We start from the raw sequence: 23,149 nt of genomic DNA on the forward strand, positions 1-23,149 counted from the left end.
CCCCTGTGGTTCCAATGTCATCTCACCCAGTCTTATCCCTGGGTTAGAACCTCAGCTCTACCAAGTCTTACAAAAACAATTCTTCCACTCTGCTACCAGACAGCCCCTCACTGGAGGTAACAGAGGTCAAGCCTGCAGCCCTGACTAGGGTCGTACAAAAAAACCCCAAAAACAGTAAATTTCAGGTTCGGGTTTATTGGGCCTGATTTTTTTCGGTAAACCTGGAATAAGCCGAATACCCATACCGGTAAATGGGTATTTTTGCATTATTTCCAGGGTTTCTCGAAAAAATTCAGGTCTATTCTAGTATATGGGGTTTTTTTTTTAAGCTCCTATAGGAGCATTTTTGGTGAATGTTGGGACAGGGGGTCCAATTTTATGGGCCCACAAAGGGGTTACCCCCATCCTCCAAGCATTCACGAGCCAAGCTGTCCATCAGTTTTCAGATTCAGAAGTTCAGCTTTGCTGAGAACTGGCAGAAAGAGCCAATTGGCAGGCAGGTGCCTCAAAGTCTGGGGGCTCCCTTCATATCTGAGGTGCATAGCATGATGTCCGTTCAAATTAGCTTCCAAACTGAGGAAAACGGTTTAAATGCAAGAAAAATAAGGAACAGAAAACATTTCTTTTGGTGGCAAATGACATCCTGTAAACAATCCTTTCTTATAGTCATCAAAAATCTCATTTTAAGATATGGTCACAGTGCAGGGAAATGAAGCCTCTACTCGGGGCGATCTTCAGTTTTAGAGCAGGTTTTCCGGGGGGGGGGGGAGGTGCTATCGGAGCCAGCCGAAGTCATGACCAAGGCAGCTCTTGTGAAGGAGATTGCTCATCCGCACAGATGAGCATTCTTCAGTAGCTGTAGAAGTGGCTGTTTTTTAGTTGGAGGGTATATCCCTCCAGATGGGATATACCCTCCAATTAAAATGACACTTCCAGACTAGTTAGATCTGACCAAGCAGGCTCCAATTACACAACCCCTACCTCCCAAGGCTATGTTAGGGCTATGGGGCCCTAACAAAACCAGTCAAAGATAGAAAACTTGGAGAAAGCACAGAGCTGTGCATCTAAGCAAAGGCAAATAGCCAAAACTCGAAAAATCCAGGCAGAAATGGCTAATTTCAGGTTTATTTTCAGTTTGTGTCTATCGATATTCACAACCCTAGCCCTGACTACGCAGCATACGTGAACCACAGCCCCTCCTCAGATACATAACATGAATAAACTTGTACCTTATAATTTTAGATCTGTTCAAACTACTAGGAGAATTATTTGTATTGTGGGGTGCTATAAAATAGCTCACATTATGAACAACAAATTATTACTTTTACTGTCGAAGGCTTTCACGGTCAGAGTTCATTGGTTCTTGTAGGTTATCTGGGCTGTGTAACCGTGGTCTTGGAATTTTCTTTCCTGACGTTTCGCCAGCAGCTGTGGCAGGCATCTTCAGAGTAGTGTTACTACTCTGAAGATGCCTGCCACAGCTGCTGGCGAAACATCAGGAAAGAAAATTCCAAGACCACGATTACACAGCCCGGATAACCTACACGAACCAATATTACTTTTACCTTTAACAGGTGGTGTGGAAAGTGCAATCAAGTGGCAGCTAATTTATGGAGACCTTGTAGGGTTTCCAAGGCAAGAGATATTCAGAGGTGGCTTGCCATTGCCTGCCTCTGCATTGACCCTGGTCTTCCTTGGAGGTCTCCTATCCAAACACTAACAAGGGCCAACCTGGATTAGCGTCCAAGATCTTGTGTGATCCAGCTACCCTGGGCCATCCAGGTTAGTATAAAATAGCTCACAAGCACATTATGAACAACAAATCATTGATTTTTACCATTAATAGGTAGCCACTGGCAACTCTGATAACGCTGACATCGGAAAATGACTTTAGGATGTCCTCCAGAGTAGTTGTAGTAAAGGAAAGCACCTTCTGAGTAGAGTTTTGTGCAACACTTTGATGAACAACCTTGCGAGAAGATTGAAAGAGTGATCTCATATTGGAGAAAAAAACAAGGCATCCCTGCAGTAGATAATATACATGCACACACACTTCCATATCATACATCCATGCAAACCCTTCTCCTCTACAGAGCGTGTCACTGACCCTTTGTTACATAATTGCTGTACTTGGTACAGAGGCACAGCAGGCTGCTTCAGATCAAGTAAGAATGTGTGCCTCAGAGGGGAGAAAAACCCCAGTAATGTTTAAAATAGTGAAACTGAAGAAGGCTCATAGCTCACTCTTGCCTGCTGCCCCCTTCCCCCCTCGCTCTCTATCCATTCGTCTAAAACTGATTTGTTGTTATATCAGTTGTGCCTCTAATCTAAAACAACAAATTCTTAAGAGCAATCTTCTCTTTCTTCATTGGCTGGACATTTTAGAGAGGTGGCAGAGGTCAATGCCTGGGAAACAAAGGCCAGATAGTGTCACATGACCTCACCAATGGGACTGCAGCTGTGAACAGATTCTATGGCTAGCTAATGTTTTCCAGACACCTTTGCTGAATAATCACACTGACCAAGTGTTGTTTTTTTAAAAACCAGCCTGGCTCTTTTAGCAACAGTAGTTCACTGCCAGATCAACAAGTCAAAAATATACCACATTTTTTAAATCTGTGTAATAAACAATAAGCATATTTCTCTTTAATGCCAATTGCATCAGGAATGGCAAATTCATTCAAACTGAAAAAATAATTCAAAATTCTGAATGAACCAGGGGTTCTAAAAAAAGACATTGTTTTAAATTGGGGAGACTCCCAATGCAACTACTGGTTCAACCTAAGACGTGTCAATGAAGGAATGCTATAGCCCATGCAACATATACTAGCATTCACCATCAGCATTTTTTAAAAAATGGTTCTCCAGACATGCTTCCGTTTTACCTCAACATACATCCTCTGCCAGGCTTCTAAAATTGCAGCTGCTTTGTCCTCATTCCAGTTGATGTGTGAAACATAGTCATAACCCTTGAAATGCTCGTACATTTGCTTAGGAGTCATTAACTGAAACATGGTTTGTAAAGCCTGGGCACTGCAAGGTGAAAGAGTTAAAAGAAGAAGTATAAAATAAATATTCTTAAGAAAACCATGCTTACTGCACAGTCACTCAAATGAATGCTTAAAAGGAACTTATTTACCAGGATTGCTGCCAGTTGGGGCAGACAATACCCAGCTAGATGGACTTTACAGTTTCTGACTCCGTAGAAGGAAGATTCCTAGGTTCATATCTTCAATTTTACATAAATCACTGGCACATACTGAAGCTGAAATTTAAAAGATGTAGTTCTTCTAAAAACAAACCTGGTATAGGTGCTGTGAAGTTTGGAATGTTACTATTTCCTGATTTCCCTACTGCAGGGATGGCCACCTTCTGTTTGTTTGGGGGGCATTCTATTTGTCAGATACAATCTGGGGGTGCAGAACTAATCAACCATATCACTTATGACAAGATTCTGAAGATGGTATCACTGAGCACTTAAAACTTCCCAGAGCACCCATGAGGCAATGGTTCTTTGCTTTTCCAAAACATGCACAAGGTAAGACATAGGGATGAAATACTTCTTAGCCTCCCCACCGCCAGTTTTTTTTTTTTGCTAAAAAACTTGGTGTCTTCAGTAGAAATGGTCAGCTGACAGACTACATTTCACAGTAACTGTGCTGTGTTTTTTTTAAACACAGAAGCCCATGAAACCAATACTTTCAAATGCTATGCAGCAAGAATGCTCATTCAAGAAAGCAATGAAGTGCTAAAGGAATATACTTTCTTGTGTCAGAGCCTACCATGTGAAACAAAACTTCCCCTCGTCGGGAGACACGGTGTTCACAGCAACTATTTTACAAAAAGGAAGTAAATTGCACCAGGCAGGATTTATTATGATTCTAGGAACACTTACCTGACAAGTTTCCCAGTACCATTTTTAACTGTGCCACCAACAATCAGTTCTTCCTGCCAATGCATATATTTTTTTGACAACCCATAACATCCTCCACTTAAAACAAGGGCCACGTCAAGAGGCTAAAATATAAATGAAGAGGTTATGGAACCCAGAACTATAAGAAACCACAAGATAATCAAGTTAAACGTGCACCAACATTAATTTGGGGACCCAGGAAAATCAAGTTTGCCAGTCCCTAGAAATATACACATTTACCTGATCCTGCATCAACCTCTGAAGAGCACAGGGAAACCCGAAGAAAACCCTCTAAATTGAACCATGCTTTCCAGTACCAAACCTGGCAGTTGGGAATAACTATGGATTTCTCCACTTTCCTATCAAACTGTCTAGGAAGCAACAGAAAGCTAGAACAGATTCAAGCAGGGGAAAGTAACAAAACCCAGCCTAACCATGTAGCTGGGCCATGAGAAAAGTGAGTTACAGGAACTATTCTCATCTTCTGAAGCCTCAGAAGCTAAATCCTTACCCTAAAAAGTATGCTCCTTTGTTAACCCTTTATAGAGTAACCAACTTCATTCTTATTGCAGTGTCAAAGAAGTGTGAGATGTAGATCTTGTTATATCCTGTAGAACTCAATACTTTGAAATGCTGTATAGTATAATTCAACCCTTACATGAGTCAATTAATGTAGCCATTCTATGCTTTTCTTTCTCAAATATGCTGTTCACATTGCCAACTGTACAGAAAATGCTTATGCGACAGATGTCTATTCCGACAACTGACAATTTTCTAAAACTCCTCTCTGGCTTTTTTCCTTTTTTATTGTTTATAATATAAATCGAAGGGTACACTGAAATTATTTCATGAGTTCAAGCATTTAAAAGTGTGTGAAGAAGGTTGCTGAAAAATAAACAATTCAGACTGCATGAGAAAATATGTAACCAGTTATTTAAAAATTATTCCTTTCAAAACATATTAAAATAATACAAATGCTGAAGTTAATTTATTGGAAGGGCATAACAATCAAGGTAATTTATGACAAGATTGGGGCTTGAATGGCTAATAAAGTTCACAGATACGTGAAGTCAGTTTATCAGACTAAGTGTTGCTACTGCAACACTTACTCCAGAACCTCTGTGCATTACTCTGTGCATGAGGCTGGTTTTATCTTTTATCATATCTTTATTATCTTCCATGTTCTTAGTGCTTTGGGATCTTTGCCAACACTTTATCAAGTATATATCTACACTCATAAGGACTAGAAACTTCCTTTTTTTTAAAAGCTGAGAGCTGTAATTCTGAAAGCCGAGGGCAACATATCACCCATACATGCCTTAAAATTAGGTGTTTTTATTACTCATTAACAGCAGGGAACAGAGGCTATCATATAAAATTTAATAATTTCTACGACATTTCTTTGTGTTCATTCACAACTTACTTTGGTTGAATTTTTGTTAGGGGCTGTGCTGGGACAGTCAGGATCGTCAGGATTCAGGCAAGGTCGATCCAAGTACCCATGACCAACCTCAGCCTTATTCAGCATTTCTTCCCAGCTATCTACTTGGGAGTTTATTTTCTTTAACTCTTCTAAGAATTCCAAGGGGTCAAAGTTGGTCCACTGCAAATGGGGTTTTCCTCTGTAAAAAAATTAGGAACAAAATGATGAAAAAGCATTAACAACATTCACACTAACACACAAACATATGAACACTCCCCTCCTCCCCTCTCCTGTACATATCCACAATCCAAACACATTCTAAGTACAATCCAGCCCAAATCATTCATTTGAAGGCTATAATCCTAAACATACTTACTCATGAGCAACCCTCACGAAACTGGGTCCAATTTACATTTGAGCAAACATGTTTAAGATTCTGCTGTACAGTTTTAGCGGATAGTTAAGTTTTTGGGATAACCTATTTTGAAGATTGTCCAAAAACTGTATCTTAAGGCTTTCTTTCAGACCTTCATTTTCTTATCCATGAAAGCATCAGGTTAGGTCCCTTCTGCATACAGTCAGGGATATGAGAAATGCAATATCTGAATTGAGCCCAATATTTTTTTAAAGGGGGGGTCATTGGCATGTTAATTAAATGTGTTCTGTTTTTTTTTTAAAAAAAAATAGATTCAATCCAGCAACTGTACTAGTGTTTCAGACTCATAAAACCAAGAAGAAGGGACAGGTTCAAGTAGGTAGTAGTTGTTCACAGTATGATATTAGTGATAGCAAGTCTTCTTAGCATGACCACAATACAATTCTGATCTTTTAGTGTTACCAAACTCTACTGGGCTCCTACAAATTCCTTCAGCTTGGAAATCAAGAAACATACCCTTGGCTCTTGCTGCTGCCACTGTCATGATTATCTTTGCCATTTTTTCCATCCACACCCCCACTTTTGATTTTGTGATGTTGATAGACCATAAAGGCTTTTGGCTGCCTTATTTTGTGGTTCAAACTACTGTATCTGCTTAACCAGGCTTGAGTCATTATTCAAACTCTCCCAACCAGAAAACACAAACCCCCTCATTCCCCCAACTAAAAAACACTACGCTGAAGGTTAAGAGATGGCCATTGTAAATTGCTTTTACAGAGACATGCAAACCAGGGCAAAGACAATAAACACAAAAGCTAAGTCTTGCATAATTAACCAAAAATGTCTAAACTGATTAAAAATTAACTCTTTGATGGACACATTATGTTGCACATAACAATCTCCCAAAAGAGATACCTTATGTCTCTGAACAATCTGATAAACAAAGGATTAGTCTCTTCCTGAGATTTTTAAAAATTCAGTACGACACTTCACATGCTTTCATCTAAAGAGAATTGTAAAGCAGTCAGTGCTTTTACTTTTAATCAGCACTTCTGGATTAAAAGAACAAAGACAGCAACAGTTATTTTCTAAAAAATATTGACAAGCATATAAGGGTGAATAGAGCTATCATTATAAAAAGTGGTAGATGAGTACTGACATATTGCAAGATATTCAAAGTAGAGAATGAGCATTCAAACAATTTCTAGCATTCTTAGAATGCATGCCTGCCTTTACCATAGAAGGCAATAGTTGTTCTCTGTCTCTTATTTATTATTATTATTAAATTTTATTAGTTATTCAATTTTTATCCCGCTCTTCCCAACGGAGTCAGGCTCAGAGCAGCTACACAATATGAGATGTTATACTCACACACAAAAGGGGAATGTGAGAGAGAATTCTTTGCAAAGTTACTTTCTATCCATGTGCACAGATGTGTAAAAATCCAAGATAAGTGATACATAAACCATCAGAGAGAAAACACAATAGCAAAACTCAAGACACATATTAAAGGTTTTTGATTTATTTATCAGAAATATATGTGCTTGCCTTCCTATATTATCATTTGTGTATCTTAACACATAGAAGACTAACACACCCCTCAATCAGTTAATATCTTGATTATATATCAGTGTCAAATATCCTTTGATTTTAAAGGGATCAAAATGACACTCAAGGGAACAAATGAAATTTACATACAGTTCAAATGCTTCTATGTGTTCTTCCATGTGGAATGGCCCAACCATCTCCATTCAACCAGACAGAGAAAGCAACATCCGACCCAGCACCAACATTTGGTGGCTATTGATATGGGTATAGCAGCTGAAAACTATACTACTCTTGTTACATGTGGCTGGCAAGCAACGGTGGTACTTGGGGTCAAGTGTTAGCTAAAAGAAAAAATATCTCCATCCTTGAGGGCAGGAACTAACAAATATCTCTGCAGGGCCTTAGTTTTGTGACAACAAATAAAGAGGAAGAGAAAAACCTTCAGATATATAAGCACGTGTTTGCATGCAAGTGTCGCACAGGCTTATCTGTGACTTCTAAAAGTTTATCGCCAGACAGTATCAGAGCATGTAAAGTGTTACTATACGGTATAGAGTAACATACACTGTAGATAACAACAAAAACTCTGTACTTACGGAAGATATGCAGTCCCTGACTGTAACTTTGCACCATCCCAGAAGCAGTCCAAGGGTGTAATAATTAAACAAGGATAAAGATGTTCTATGATCTGTCAAAGTTAGAAAAAATATTCTAATTAGCAAACTAAGAGCTCAAGGCAGAATGTTATTAACAGAAAAAAGAGTGGGGATGCCAGAAGGGTCATAAATCAATCATATGGTCTCTACCTTGTCCATATAACCAGCTTCTGTGATAAGTTCCCCTGATTTATGACATAAGTGTTCTAATTTCCATTGCCTGAAGAAAGAAAAGTAAACATCAGCACTTGTAAATATATACACCAAACCATAGATATTTAATTTGCATTTCGCCCATGTATATTACTCTGTTTTAGGGAAACTGCAGAGCACAGAGGAATTCTGAAATTCTACAGAATAGGGGCCCTATAATGCAACAGCCCCCCCAAGCCCCCCATTGTATGTTATAGTGACCATACGGGTACTGATATGATGGGACAAACAGTACTTCTGTGGGGCCACTGCAAGACAGGAAAATTGCATAGGTTACAGCTCTTCCATCCCCAGTTGGAATCAGGTGCTGGGAGCTCTATTTATGGAACTCCCCGTATATTGTTAATACTTAGTGAACAGGGCTTGAGGTTCACAGGAATTGCTGAGAACAAAAGTTTTGCATGTGTCTGCGCCTAATGATTCCTGACAAGGGGCACGATTGCTGTTCATTACATTATATCCTGCCCTTTCCCCTCATGGAATTCAAGGTGATGTACACATAGGTCCCAGGAACTCTCCCATCCAGGCACTAACTCGACCCAGATCTGCCTAACTTCAGCAAGGTTACCATATCATGTGTTTTCCTAATATATCCTGGGACCAAATTAACTTGTCTTGTAACCTACTGCTTGGCTCATCTGGAATGCTATTTTTAGGCTGTTTTTGGTTGATGCACCCTTTATTTGCCACTTGTGGTAAACTTCAATTTGATATGTTAATTGGCAATTGTAGTTGGATATGATGTCCCCATTAAGCTCTATTTTTCAATTAACATATTGAATTCCTTGTCCCCAGACCATCCCCACACATATTTTAGAAATGGCAGAACTTATTTCATTTCAGCCCCTCATAATTTCCAAATACTGCCATCAGTGAGTTTTGGAAAGTCATGTGCAATCATATTGCCAATCATTCAAGGACCCATTATCTTTCCAATGGGTGAATGCAAGGGGCTTCTTGCTGCTTTGACTCTATTCATGTAATGTATTTATCTTTAATGTACCAGAGACTCTTTGAGCTTGCAAGATTACACAAAATAAAGGCTATAGGAACAGGTCCAAATCCATATTATTATCCTGAGCTAAAATTACCACAAGCCAATATTTGCATATATCTGAAGTCTAACAAATTCAGAGGCAAAATTTTTAAAAAATGTTTTATAAGCTCAAAGGTGGACATTCTGTCTTCCTTTAAGTCAACTAGTAAATGATAGTAACATATTGTATAGCAAGATATGCTTTATTTTCACAAATACTTTATATCTGTTGATATTTTTTAATTAGAGTCAGCAACTTGAAGTTTCTAAGCCAAATCTGTCCCTTAAACAGGCTGTTCATTTTCAATTCCACTTGCCAGTTTGGAGGCAAAATACATATAAAGTATATTTGCTCCAAGAGATGCTGAATAGGAAGAAATGCAATACTGGGGAAACAGTTGCCTCAAGGGGTGGAGTTCAGGTACTAGCTCAACTTCCCCACTTCTGTCAAAATGCCCCCCCCCCCGATAAACTAGTTTGGGTACGAAAAAGCAGCAACGTACTGTATTTCCATTTACTGCATCACTACTGAACCATCAGCTACAGGAAAGCTGTGCAAGATGTATGTTCACCTGAAGGTTGTGTACCTCAAAGGCACAAGTCCCATTTCAGGCATTTCAGTAGACAAACAATAAAAATTAGAAGAACAAAATACATTTGTGTCTGATCATTAGCACTTTTTGAGATGTCCCAGATTGTTCTTAAACTCAGAATATTTTAAAAAAGAGCTTTCTACTACTCCCATCCCACCTTACCTGTTGTACATATACACATGTACCCTGCTGGCTTGAAGTGCAGAATCAAGGTGCTGTCTGAGTGCTTCTGTTGTTAGTACATTAGCACCATCTTCTTGTGGTGTCTGAATCATGAGTTGGGGATTAAACATAGCCTCTTCTCCAATCTTCTGGCGCGTGTAACTTAACTCCCGACTCACTCGTCCACCAACTGACAGACAAATATTTACAACTTGGGATCAGCCAACAATAACTTACTCTGGATTCACATTCTAAGAGCTCACAGGCCACCAATAAACTTTCCCATATGCACGTAATGTTCTGTAGCCAGCTTAGAGCTGAAGCAAACTTCAAGTGAGCTAATTTCAACAGACCAGCAAAGACATACATTCCCTTTATTTTTTAAAATCATAGTTCCAAGTCCACAAACACAGCAGATGAATCTTAAATTGATTCCTGTTAGTCACATGCTCTTTCAGTATCATACCAATATTTCCACATGCACAAAGTTTATGAAAGAAAGAAAGAAAGAAAGAAAGAAAGAAAGAAAGAAAGAAAGAAAGAAAGAAAGAAAGAAAGAAAGAAAGAAAGAAAGAAAGAAAGAAAGAAACCTTTTCCTCACAGACCAGACCAAATATTTCTATGTTACAATTTCTTACACTTGTATAAACAGTCTGCTGCAATGGCACATTTCAAGATAAATGGCTTCAATTTACACTCTTCTCCTAAATAATTTGGCAATGGCAGAAGGGGAAATGTTTATCTTCCATAAAAAAGAGGTAGGAGGGGGAAAGTAAATGAGCATTAGTGTGTCTTGCTGCTGCTAGTTAAAACATAAAAATACTGTTAAGTTAGGGTCACATAACGACATGCAGTTTCAGAGGAACAGTTTGATGCATAGAAGCAATCAACCAGAAGTCCAGTGTACTACTATGTATGAAAAAACCTGTGCAAACCAGGTCTTAAAAGAGCGAGAAACATGGTAAGGCCATTTGCCACAAAAATGCTAAACAGGAGGAAATGAAATACTAGTGCAGCTTGGACTAAGGGAATACAACCAGTAGAAGGAAAAACAACTGAAAACAGAGTTTACATTGAAAATGGAGTTACATTTTAAAAGATTTAAAACTCCATTCTAACCCCCAAAGGTCTACACACTGATGTATCTCAGAGATATACTGATATATCTCAGATATGCTGGAGGCAAGTATAATCGCTACTCCAGCACAGACCTGGGCAGCATCAAAGGTTTGCTTGTATAACTTATTACCCCTCCTCAGAATGACCATAGGATCCTGACTAGCAGCACTGGTGCCATGCTAGTGTCAGGGTGCTGCCAGTCCTAGGATCTTAAAATGGGCCTGCCCATGTCACAAGGGCTTGGATCCAAGAACCATGCACAGTGTCCAGGACTTACACAGGGACTTCCCTACCATTTCTTTCTTTCTGCAGCCCCTTCCACCTCTTGAAAATCTACACCTAAGGGTCATGAAAGCTCTTAAGATGATCATGCAGTGCAGTATGCTGGAGCTGAAGGAGTGCAACCAATGGCATCCTTTATGCAGCTATGAAAGTGCACAGTGGATCCAAGCCCATGATTTCAAAGGACAGGATATAATTATAAAAAATGCTTTAAATTCTAGGATTACGTATCATATCATATGCTATATAACCATGATACATACAGCATTTCCTTACTGGAAATACCAGTGATTTATTCCATTACAAAGAATGATTGAAGAAAACTTCAGCCCTTCTTTTTCACAGCCCAGTACAAATGAATGTACCAATCACATAGGTAAAGAGCATTTTTTACAAGTGAAAGTTTAAACTGCTTTGTCCATGTAACACAAACGTAAAGGCAGATTGGGCTAAAATGCATGGTTAACTCCTCTTCCATGTTCTATTCCTTATTTAACATTTACACATAGGCGAAACAGCTTATGAAGCTCAGCTATGCTTTTTAATGTCACACGCTGAAACAGCACACTGGGACGTGTGGCCCATTTCATATGTCTGGCGGACCTCCCCTCCCCACACAATCACATACTGAAGCTTGAGAAGTCACCACTGATCTTGTGGCTAGGTAGAAGTCATGTGCACAGTGATACTGTGTTTGGGGGGGGGGGCTAGAGGCTCCTGCCATTTGTGTAATCACAGCTGCCCTTTTCTGAGCACTCACCATGGCAGAAGCCACACTATAGTTCCTACATGGAGGTATCAATTCATGTAAGTGGAACTTCCCAATCATTCCTGCCAGGCTACAAGATTCTGGTTTGTATTGTATGTTTCTACTATTAAGCCTATAACCCATTAATTTGACTTTAAAGCCGTTTTATGAATCACTCAATTCTTTATCTGCAGAACCCTGGAAATTGTCATTTTGTGAAAGTACTGAAAATCATTTCTTCAAAAATTGTCTTGTTACAAGTCAGTTAATGCATTTTTGGCAAATGAGTGTTCTCTGTATTCTTGAAGAGAGCAAACAGTATTCCTGAGCACTAGAAATTTGAACACCAGGAATCCTTCTGTTTATAGAAACTTCTACTCATACTAGAAATCAAGGAAGCAAATCCCTTCCTTGGAAACGCAAAATTGTTAACCCAGAAGAAAAAACTTGATTAGTTTTTTTAGCCTGTTACAGAAATAAATAGCCTCGAAATGAGGTGAAATCAATCATCAGCAACAGCCATCATTAACAAGAGAAGACAATGATGACATTTTGAGACATTAACACCAGAATTCTACTGAATCCAACCACATGATTTTGAGAGACACCAGAAAAATTTAAGTACAGCCTAGAGAGCAATCCGAAGTCAGTCACTCAGAAGTCGCATTTTACTCAATGGAGTTTACTCCCAGGCAAGTGTTCTTGGGATTGTAGCCCTATATTCCTAGTTATCAACGATTTTATTTTTTTAAATGTGTTTTTGTTTATTTTTAGAAAGAGACTGTTTTGTGTATAGAAATCATCATAAGAAAATATTTTTATTCACCTCATTAATTTTAAACTCTATCTCAAATAGCGTGTTTCAAATTAAATCATGTCATCACCAGATACTGCTGTTATGCTATTTTAACAAAACTTCTAATTCTGCTTACATAAGCATCAATGACATTTTATCATTTGAACTGGAATGTTCATTTTAAAAAAGTATTGTATATCCCCACATGCAGAATACATGGTCTGCCATCACAGTCTCAAATCTACACATCATTCTATTTTGGAAATGGCTGGAATTTAACACTAATTTCAGCCAAAGGTCAAATCTTATGAAAAACAAGAGACAGCATTCTTCATACTTCAAGTGACCAACTGTTTAGTATCAACAGAAATTATTGCTTCTTACTCAAGGTGCTGTCAAACTGTATTAATCTCACTTAACAGGGCAAATGTAGCTAATCGGTATTACATCAAAAGATGGATTCTTCTCTTTCACAAAACCAGTAAGTTTATAACAACAACAACAACAACAACAAAATAGGTAGGAATGAAATGAAAATAAAGATCAATTAAGAGGTATTAACAACTGTTTGAAACTTTGTGATAAGAATGTGTTCAGCCATTCATGAAGAATCCGATAACTCTAGAGCCATCTGCTGGCATCCTATGCTACTTTACATAATTCCCTGAATTGATTTTACTTACAATTTCATTGTATATCCTGCCTTTCAATCCTACTGGAGAGATCAAAACAACTTGAACACACACGTACAAGTAGTCAGCTGAAACACTAACAATCAGTACACCTGTTATGCAATTAATTGTTTTTAAAAGACACAGAAAGCTTGAAAAGAAGTTTGGCAAAGAAAAGTTTTCTAAAAGTAGCCAGTCCTGGGGAATTCCATAAAGAGGTAGTTCCACAAATATATCAGCACAAGGCCATATGCAATGCAAACATCAGCTTAGGTCCTCACATTGGCACAGCCCCACCCAAGTATCTTACCAATATCAGAGCCAAGCATTCATATGGATACATATGAATAAAAAACGAAGGCTAATTCACAGGGCCAAGAGAAGACTGCTAGAAACTGCTATGCATGTTGTGGCAAGGTAGTTGTATGTAAGCACAACCACATGCAGGATCTGGCTTTTGCATGAGACAAGTGGCAAAGCTCAGAAGCTAAGAAGGGTTGGCTCTGGTTAGTATTTTGATGGGAGACCACCAAGGAATACCAGAGTTGCTATGCAGAGGCAGGCAATGTCAAACCACCTCTGTTAGTCGCTTGCCTTGAAACCCCCATAAAGGGTCACCATAAGTCGGCTGCGACTTGATGGCACTTACACACACACAGTGGAGGCATATTAAATGTACAATCCTAAGTATGACAATTCCTATTGCTCTCTATTGGCAAGTAGAGAGGTAGGCTGGCAGCAACATATAAAGAGTTTTCAAGTGCTTTTCTGGAGACCACCACATGCTAAGTGGACACGTAACTCTGACCTTAGCACAGGGCTGACTAATCAGTGAAAAATATTATGTTTCAAAAACATGTTTCAAATGTTCTCTTCTTAATCACAACAGCACAGGAGGGAGCTAAATAGACATCTCTAAAGTGCCTTGCTAATGTCCCAAGTCTTGATCTTGACAGCTTACAGTGATTATAGCATAGGCTGACACCCTTTTGAGATCTGACAGCACGAGCAATATGCTGTGTCACCGCTTTACACAAAAACTAGCCATATCGACCTATTCTTATTGATTAACCACTAAATCCCCGCAGCTCTCTGACTGGCTAGAGTACTGGTCAAAGATCTGGGACTCACTCAAGGTTCAAATCCCCACTCAGCCATTAAATTCACTGGGTAAACTTGAGTCAATCTCTCAGTCTAACCTACCTCACAGGATTGTTGTGGGGATAGTCTGATGGAGAACCGTGTATGCTGCACTAAGGTCTTTGGAGAGAGAGTAGGATAGAAATGTGACAAACAGGCAGAAAGTGAACTCTTTTGGATCCAAGCTTGCTTGCGAATAGGAACAAGAAATACCATTGTAATCTCTGCACCGTATATTAATTATTAGTTCCCAGGATAAGCTGCACTTATCACAGACACTGATTACATTAGTGAGCTCTGAATTTAGAAAAATACTTTAAATGTTCCTACCTGTAAAAACAAACAAACGTAGACAGCCCTAACTTGGTGGAAAAGCAAAATACAAATACTTAAAATAAATAAACCAATGAAGGAAGTATTATGAAGAGGCACACAGATGGTACCCAACCAACAGGTGACTTTATTATAAGCACAAAGATAAAGCAGGAGGAAACCTTGAACTGAATTGTAAATGGAAAGTAAAACTATTCTTGCCAAGAGGTTGAATTCCACAACACACTTGTGTAGCAAGACGGAAGGGCCAATAAACTAACGCTTTCCCCCAACTCACATAGTTTTAAAAATAGTGGGGACAGGCTCTAGTGTAAGGCAGATGCTCCAGATCATACACTCGAGTTGAAAGAGTGGCACTTCATACTTCAATATGCTCTGGCTCTGCCTGGCTTGTGTCCAGCTCCACATCAATCGATCCTTGGCTAGGTTCCTGGACAGTCCCTTGCTAAATGGTGCCTGCTGCCTGAGCATCACTGCCGCTTACAAAGGAAAGTGGTGAGCCACATACATGCCTCCTCATCAGATCCACATTTCATTGTAGCAAAGGGTCATCTAGTGTCTCAGTCTGGTCGAACAGGGGCCACGTAACTTGGGACATAGAAGCAAAAATCTAGGTTGAGCCAGATCCATAGTTCCCAAAGTCATCTGGGGAAAACGCATGCAGGGATCTTTGCAGTTGCGACACCATCAGTATTCTTTGGTCAGTCCTTAACCAGGTTAGTGTACATACAATATAGGAAAGTTGTCGCTTACTCATTAACAGCTCAGCAGGACTCCTGCCAATAGCAGTACATGATGTGAACACTTGTAAGACAACATTCTCAATCATTATCAGCAACCTGTTTTAATGTCCCTTTGTTGTTTTGACCTGGTCATTTGATGCAGGATGGAAGGGGACTGACGTGATGCAGAACAGGCCACTTTTAAGATGTGTGAAATTCATCTGTGAACTGGTCTCCATTATCTGAGATGATAGCATCTTGCAACCCATTAACATAAAACTTCAATAACTTGAGATACAACTGATGAAGTAGAAATGATCTCTAAACCTTCAGGAATACAAGTCAGTTACAATCAATAAGTTCTGTCCATGGCCAGCAGTCAACAGGAAGCCTTGACCATGGAGTTTTTATTGACTCCTGCTACTGGATGCAGTTGGGGTGGCCTTGAAACTTGACATTCCTTGTATGTCCTGATGCATGGAGCTTTGACTCTTGAAAGCTTATACCTTGGAAAGTCTTGTTGGTCTTGAAGGTGCTACTGGACTCAAATCTTGCTTTTCTATTGAAGACCAACATGGACACCCACCTAAAACTATCTTGTATGTCCTGACTATCTTCATTATCACTTTCTATTTTTGTTGCATACAAGAGCTTTCATCCACACTATTGTGGAATGTCTGATATCTATCTATCTATCTACACATACTCAAACACACAATGCCTCAAGGCTGTATGATTGTTGCCTCAAAGGAGACAAACCTTATGCTCTGATTATTCATGTGCTTTGATACAAATAGCCTGAATTTCTCCTTAAGCTTCCCTAATAGCTGTTCTCCCCACACCCAGCTGAGGCAAGAATAAGGTCTTTGGATAATGCAATAGCAATATCACCCATATGGTTGCTTAGTAACTAGTCCAACAGTAGCACCTCCAAAGAAAGGAGTTAATCAGTCTCGGTGGATGTGAGGGGAAGGTGGCTCAAGGCATTAGCATGGACAATCCCCTTGCCTGTTATAGGTAAGCATTTACATTCAAGATGAAATGTGTGGAGACAATATTTGAAGAGTTTGTCGGGTAAAGGCAAACAGTCCCAACAATGACCTGTTGACAGAGGCAATAATAAATGGCCAATCACAATGAAAGGCCAATCACATAGCCATGCAATTTCTTAGAATCATAGAGTTGAAAGGGACCACCAGGGCTATCCAGTCCAACCCCCTGGACAATGCAGGAAACTCTGAACCATCTCCCCCCCATACACACACCCAGTGACCCACACTTCATGTCCAGATGATGGTCAAGGTGCCCTCCCTCTCATGATCTACCTAAGGTCATAGAATCAGCATTGCTGACAGATGGCCATCTAGCCTCTGCTTAAAATCCTCCTGGGAAGGAGAGCTTACCACCTCCCAAGGAAGCCTGTTCCACTGAGAAACTGCTCTAGCTGTTAGAAGATTCTTCCTAACTGTTAGAAAATTCTTCCTAAATTCCTACAATTCTTCACAAATGCTGTTTTATTTGGCAGGGAAGGGGAGTTGATCAGGGTTTTATGTACTTGTGTAATTTCAAATTTCAATTTGTAAGATGTCTCAAACCACATAGGAAAGGTAGAGTATAACTATTTCAGAATAAATGAACTAACAAGCAAATGGCAAACACCACCTTACTGATCTGAGTGTAGTTCGTTCTGTTGGAGTCATTGTTCTTAATGAGAATGTGATGGGGGGCTCACAAAAATCCTTCAGTTGGTCACTCAAGACAGTTCCAACAACATATAGGGAAGCTTTTTCCAGTGGCTTTTTCATCATAATGAGCCAATTCACTCAGATGAGAACAAACATTTATCACCACCAAAAGTCTTATTGTTCACTGTTCACAGTCACTTGGTCTGTTTATCCAGAAGGTGGTATATCATGGCCTTAGGAACATATGATAAAAGTCCAGGAGTCCCAAGAAAGTATAGAGTTTCTGCTTGTCCTATGGCACAAGATCATTGTGAACTGGTTTCATCTTCACTGGAGTAGGGCAAATGCCATTCACATCAATGAAATACCCAAGAAATTAAATCTAGTTGACACCAAATACATTCTTTTCAGGTTTAACTCAGAGATACTGGCATCAGCAAGTTGGTGCAGGACTACTTGTGCCTGTGAGGAAAGCTCCTCAACAGATTAACTAGCAAAAAGGACATAACATGTTATCATGCCAGGAACTGCTTTATGGATGCATTTTATAAAGCTCTGGAAAATGCCAGGGGCCACTCAAAAGCTTATTGATTATCTGGGCATCAACTGCACTGTCATCCACAGAAAGCTGCTGACAGGCCTCTACCAGGTCCAATTCAGCAAAGACTCTCCCACCTGATAGCACTGCTGGAATTGGATATAGGTACAGTGCAGAGCATTTATTGTGCATTTGTAGTTACTATAGATATGGACGTCTTCATTATAGAGGCAACTGGTGTCTCACAGGTAGAATGTGTCCGTGACCATTTTATAGAGAAAGGTGCATTAGAGCCAAGTTCTGCATTAATTGTTGCTTAAAGTGCAAATGGGACACCATGGGGTCTCATCCAGATGGGTGCCAGTGGTACATGCCAGGACCAATGAAACTGGAAGACCCCTACATCCCCCAAAGCCCCTCAGTAAAGACAATTTTAAGCTTGGTTAGACTGTTGTCAAATATTGAATCACTGGCATGGTGGATGCCTGTGAACGTGATACTCTGACTGAAACCAGTCAGGGCCAAGAAGACTAGTGTGCTTCAGAAGGATCCTCCTATTCTCATCACAAATGTGAAGAATCATCAAGAGGGCATACAAAGGGTACATAACCAACAGATACTTTAATTGTGACCACAAGGGTATATTAGGAGGAAACCTTGAATGGAAGTAGGTGCTACCAACTGAACTAGAAGATTAAAGAACTGCTCTTGCTAAGCAGCTGAATTTAACATACATTCTAAGAAACTGCTGTGTCTACCAGTGCTTAATTGTACCGGAAAACTCTACTCATGCATAACTATTTTGATGCAGAAACAATTGCATCAAAATTATTGACAATTAAGAGATCATACAGAACTTCTAGTTGAATTAAAGGCTTATCTGAGTAACTATTACTCTATGAGATCCCTCTGAAAAACCAGAAATGGATTATCACATGACAACTGAGTGGTCATGTTTATTTGAAACAGACCTCTCCAGCCACAAGATATTGGATCATGACTTTGCTCTGATGTCTCAGAAGGAAGACCAGTTTTTAAATCCTCCCCTTCCCCCCATGAGCACAAAAGAGTGCTAACTGTGATGTGGACACCTGCCCACAAAAGGTTGCATTAAGGCCATCATATTATTTCCCAGGCACTTGAACAGCTGTCAGGTGGCAACAGCTTTTAGTCATTTCTAACCTGAGGCAGATTTGAACCTGTGACCTAGAGGTGAAAGGGTCTGTATCTCATTACCAAGCCCTAAAGCCACACTCAGTACCTTACTGGTGCATTAAAAATGTTTTAAAATGCTATAACTGGTAAACACTCTTAACAAAATTAAGTTCTATTTTGTCATAATCAATCACCAAAACAATGAATTGCAAAACAAAATTAAATTCTAACTACACTGATTTTTATCTTTTCTCTTTGACCATGCCAAAATGCCTCTCAAGGGATTTAATCCACCAGTTAATTACTTCTTTACACCAGCACTCTCTTAATGCATTGTTCTCACTCTGACAGTCTCACAAAATATATCAAACATTTATATGATACTAACATAAGTCATAAAGAACTTTGCTCTATGCTGTGAGGAGCCAGGAACATCTCTGCTCACAGTAAATCTGTAGAAATTATTTCACATTCAAGTTCCTCCTCGTGAGCGCCTTCAGTTTATTTTCAAGGAGAAGGAAGCATTTCTTTTTCAGGTACCTTGTACTGGCCTCTATTAAATGACTGTGATTATAGTACTGTATGTTTGCTGATTTATGAGCACTGGAAGATTCTGTATCTAACATACACAAGCTACAGTATGCAGGCAGGTCAAGTCACTGCAGAGCTACTTTGCTCTTAATGTGGGCACCTCTTAAGTTTCCCCAATTAAAGCTCTTGAAGGCTCATTGGCAGTACATTGTAGGCACAGGGTTGGATCCAGCAGTAGATTTCTGCAATGGGGGGGGGGAGATTTTAACCAATGACCCCACCTCATTTTAACCAATGACCCCACCATGCTTCTCCTAGAGGCCCCCTGTCACCCAGGAGCAGAATTTCATGGATCCAGCAAGATGTAGTAGCTACAGTGCTGGACAGGATCCGGGAGACCCATGTTAGAATCCCCACTCTGTCTTGGAAGCTTGGCAGGTGGCCTTGGGCCAGCCATTGTCTTTCAGCCTAACCTATCCCACTGGGTGGTAGTTGTCTGTCTGAAACTAAAGAGGGGATAACAGCATTGTAAACCACTTGGAGTTCCCAATGGGGGCAAAAGCAGAGTGAAAGTGTCTAATAAATAAAATAAATGTAAGTGCACACATGCTATTCCCTTGGTGTCTCCAAGATCCAAACGAGGCCCAATAGGAGATATGGGGTTCTGCAGAGAATCTGGGACACACCACTCTATCTTCAGTCAGACAGCAACATCCTTCCTGGGATCTAGGGAGTTATAGAACCTCATCCTCCACACATGGATTATTACAAAGATTCTGCAAATGATGTTCCCCACTCAAGTATGAAGCTCAGCAGATGATGCAGACTGAGTACCTGTCTCAACTTACTTTACCATGTAAGGTTTATGCAAGAATAAAAACGGAATAATCATCATGCATGCCACCCTTTGAGAAACTGTAAGATACAAATGTGGTACATGAATCAATGTTCTGCATTAAAGGTAAAGGTCCCCTGTGCAAGCACCGGGTCATTCCTGACCCATGGGATGATGTCACATCCCGATGTTTCCTAGGCAGACTTTGTTTAGGGGTGGTTTGCCAGTGCCTTCCCTAGTCATCTTCCCTTTACCCCCGCAAGCTGGGTACTCATTTTACCCACCTCGGAAGGATGGAAGGCTGAGTCGACCTTGAGCCGGCTACCTGAAACCAACTTCCGTTGGGATCGAACTCAGGTCATGAGCAGAGCTTGGACTGCAGCACTGCAGCTTAACACTCTGCGCCACGGGGCTTTTTCTGCATTACAACAGAATTAAGTTTAATCACTCATTCAATTCCAGATGAAAGAAAACAGCACACACAAAATATCACAGTTTGGCCACAGACCACTAAATTCACCCCAATAGTGTGATTTTAAAGCAACTAATTCCTATTGATTTCAGTTGGATTATGCATCTAAACAAGATGGCCCTCATCACAATCATGTCACAAGAGACACTTGGAATGCCATCTCCTTACGTTACAAGATAGACTTAAGTAGCCTGAAGAATGGAGCTCTGAAACAAAGAGATTTTACCTCAGTGGGCTATTCACAAGGCCTGAATCCTATGAGGATTCAGACTTACATCTCCCAGATCCTAGCCCAACACTAACCACTGCACACGCTGTCTCACTGCAGTGAGCTTTCCCCCAAGCCCAATCTCAGTAAACGCCAGAGTGCAGTTTGTTCTTGTGAGGTTAAAAGCGGTCTTTCAGAATATATATTTTTTTAAAAAAGATGCTCAATATCTGTGTGGAATAGTAAATATCTTCATTTATAGGGTAAAACATTCCCAAAAGGCATTTAAAGCAGGTAGAGCAACTTAACGTTTAAGGATGAAAATGAAAAGAAGCGGAACACATTAAGGAACAAGGTACAATTTCTTTCAAGTATTCTCTGCCAGCTGCTTGCTATACCATCTGTTGTTGCCTGAGCAGCTTCTTTCTGAATGGCTTTGAAACAGAACTGCTCTCACTGCTGGACACAATCAGGTCAGGTCAGCACTCTGCCCTCCCCACACCCCAGAACCAAACCTGGGGCCTGTCACAACTCCTTCCATCTCAATATTTCTTGCAAGCCATCAGCTCTCGGGACAGTACTGGTTCTGTCAATGGCCAGATTTGTTCATGCTGAATCACAAAGAAGTGGGAAGAGGACATTTAATGCAAAATACATTTTGAAGTTCTTTTTCAGAAATGCTGTGAGCAAGACAGATCTCCCCTCCCCCCCCCCAAAGAAAACAACAGAGAGTTGGAAACTTTCTTTTCCCACTTGGCCTTTGGGGCTGTGTTGGTACAATGATGTAAGAACTCCAGATTCATTTGTTTTACTAACTCACTCCATCCATCCACATGTAACGACAGAGCATGTAGCACTGCATTGGAATCTGTTAAAGTAAAATTATGGCCAAATGTCTGCAACTCAGCTTTGAAATCACACACAAATCACAAGATAAGTACTCACACACTCTGCGCCAGAGCATTCAGCTTGTTGCATAACATTAACCCCAGCTCCCTTCTCTCAGCTTCTGTGGAACTGACATCACCTCTTAGCTCTGAACACTCTTCTCACCATTATACAGCCAAGTCCTCCTTTTCATTGGCTTTCCACATGAGGCCGCATGGGGCAGAACACAATGGAAGTGCTCAGCTTCACACACAGGCTCCCCCAGCCTGCGAGGGACATCACACTGGACTGATTTATTTTCAGCACTGTGCCTTCTCTCTGCATCTGTGCAGGGAAACACACAATCGCTGGGAGCCACTTTCATGATTTTGTTGCGATCAGGATTAGCTGGATTAGGGGGCTGATTCATAAGGACCCCCTGTGGCTGTGAGGAAGTTTCATCACAAGGTCACTGTGGTGTGAACTATATTCTGTCAACACCACCTCTCCTTATAGCCAATGACATACAAAAAAGGCACAAAAGGGGGGGGAATTGCAAATCTGAAATATATGAATGAAACAGTTAACAGCAACACAGATTTACAGATCCCTCCCCCCCGCCCATATCAGCCATTCAATGTATGTATGTATCAGCGCTGGTTGTTCCCCTTTTAAAAAAAGAAACACAACCAACAACAACAAGAAACTTCTATTAGTCATTTTTTAATTTTAAAAGAATTTAGTGGTTTAGGAGGTGGGAGGAACCTGGGGAATAAATAGAACAACCCACACACAAAACCACAGCAGAACTTTTTGGCACTTATTCTAAAAACTGGTCATGCAGCTTGAAGATTGTTACACTGTTGAGATTTTATTGCACATATAATGCTGTCACCTTCAAGACCGTTTAATTCCAAGCCCCTTAAGTGTAATAACTACCATGCATTTTTTTTAAGGGAGAGCAAGAAAGTGATGGCTGGAATGTGGGGGCCAGAGGAGGAAGGTAAACATTTAACCTACATTTAAATCTACAGTTGTGAAACTCTTTCCCTCTCCCTAACCACCAGGCTTTAGACATGACACCATCAAAACAGTAACATATTTGGAAATTTCAGAAAGGCCAACCC

At 40.1% G+C, this 23,149-nt stretch overlaps 1 protein-coding gene across 1 annotated transcript in view; it reads right to left on the bottom strand.

Moving 5' to 3' along the window:
• PTCH1 (patched 1) overlaps window positions 1-23,149 on the bottom strand; it is an 89,167-nt gene that overhangs the window by 46,997 nt on the left and 19,021 nt on the right. Inside the window, exons 3-9 of the mRNA XM_056847996.1 lie at window positions 9,921-10,110; window positions 8,067-8,136; window positions 7,857-7,948; window positions 5,337-5,535; window positions 3,896-4,017; window positions 2,886-3,033; window positions 1,838-1,969 (exon numbers count right to left, since the gene is read on the bottom strand). Of these exons, the coding sequence (XP_056703974.1) occupies window positions 1,838-1,969; window positions 2,886-3,033; window positions 3,896-4,017; window positions 5,337-5,535; window positions 7,857-7,948; window positions 8,067-8,136; window positions 9,921-10,110 (953 nt within the window). The remainder of the gene's footprint in view (window positions 1-1,837; window positions 1,970-2,885; window positions 3,034-3,895; window positions 4,018-5,336; window positions 5,536-7,856; window positions 7,949-8,066; window positions 8,137-9,920; window positions 10,111-23,149) is intronic.

Source organism: Euleptes europaea, chromosome 4 (genome assembly GCF_029931775.1).
Source record: "Euleptes europaea isolate rEulEur1 chromosome 4, rEulEur1.hap1, whole genome shotgun sequence".
Classification (NCBI taxonomy): domain Eukaryota; kingdom Metazoa; phylum Chordata; class Lepidosauria; order Squamata; family Sphaerodactylidae; genus Euleptes; species Euleptes europaea.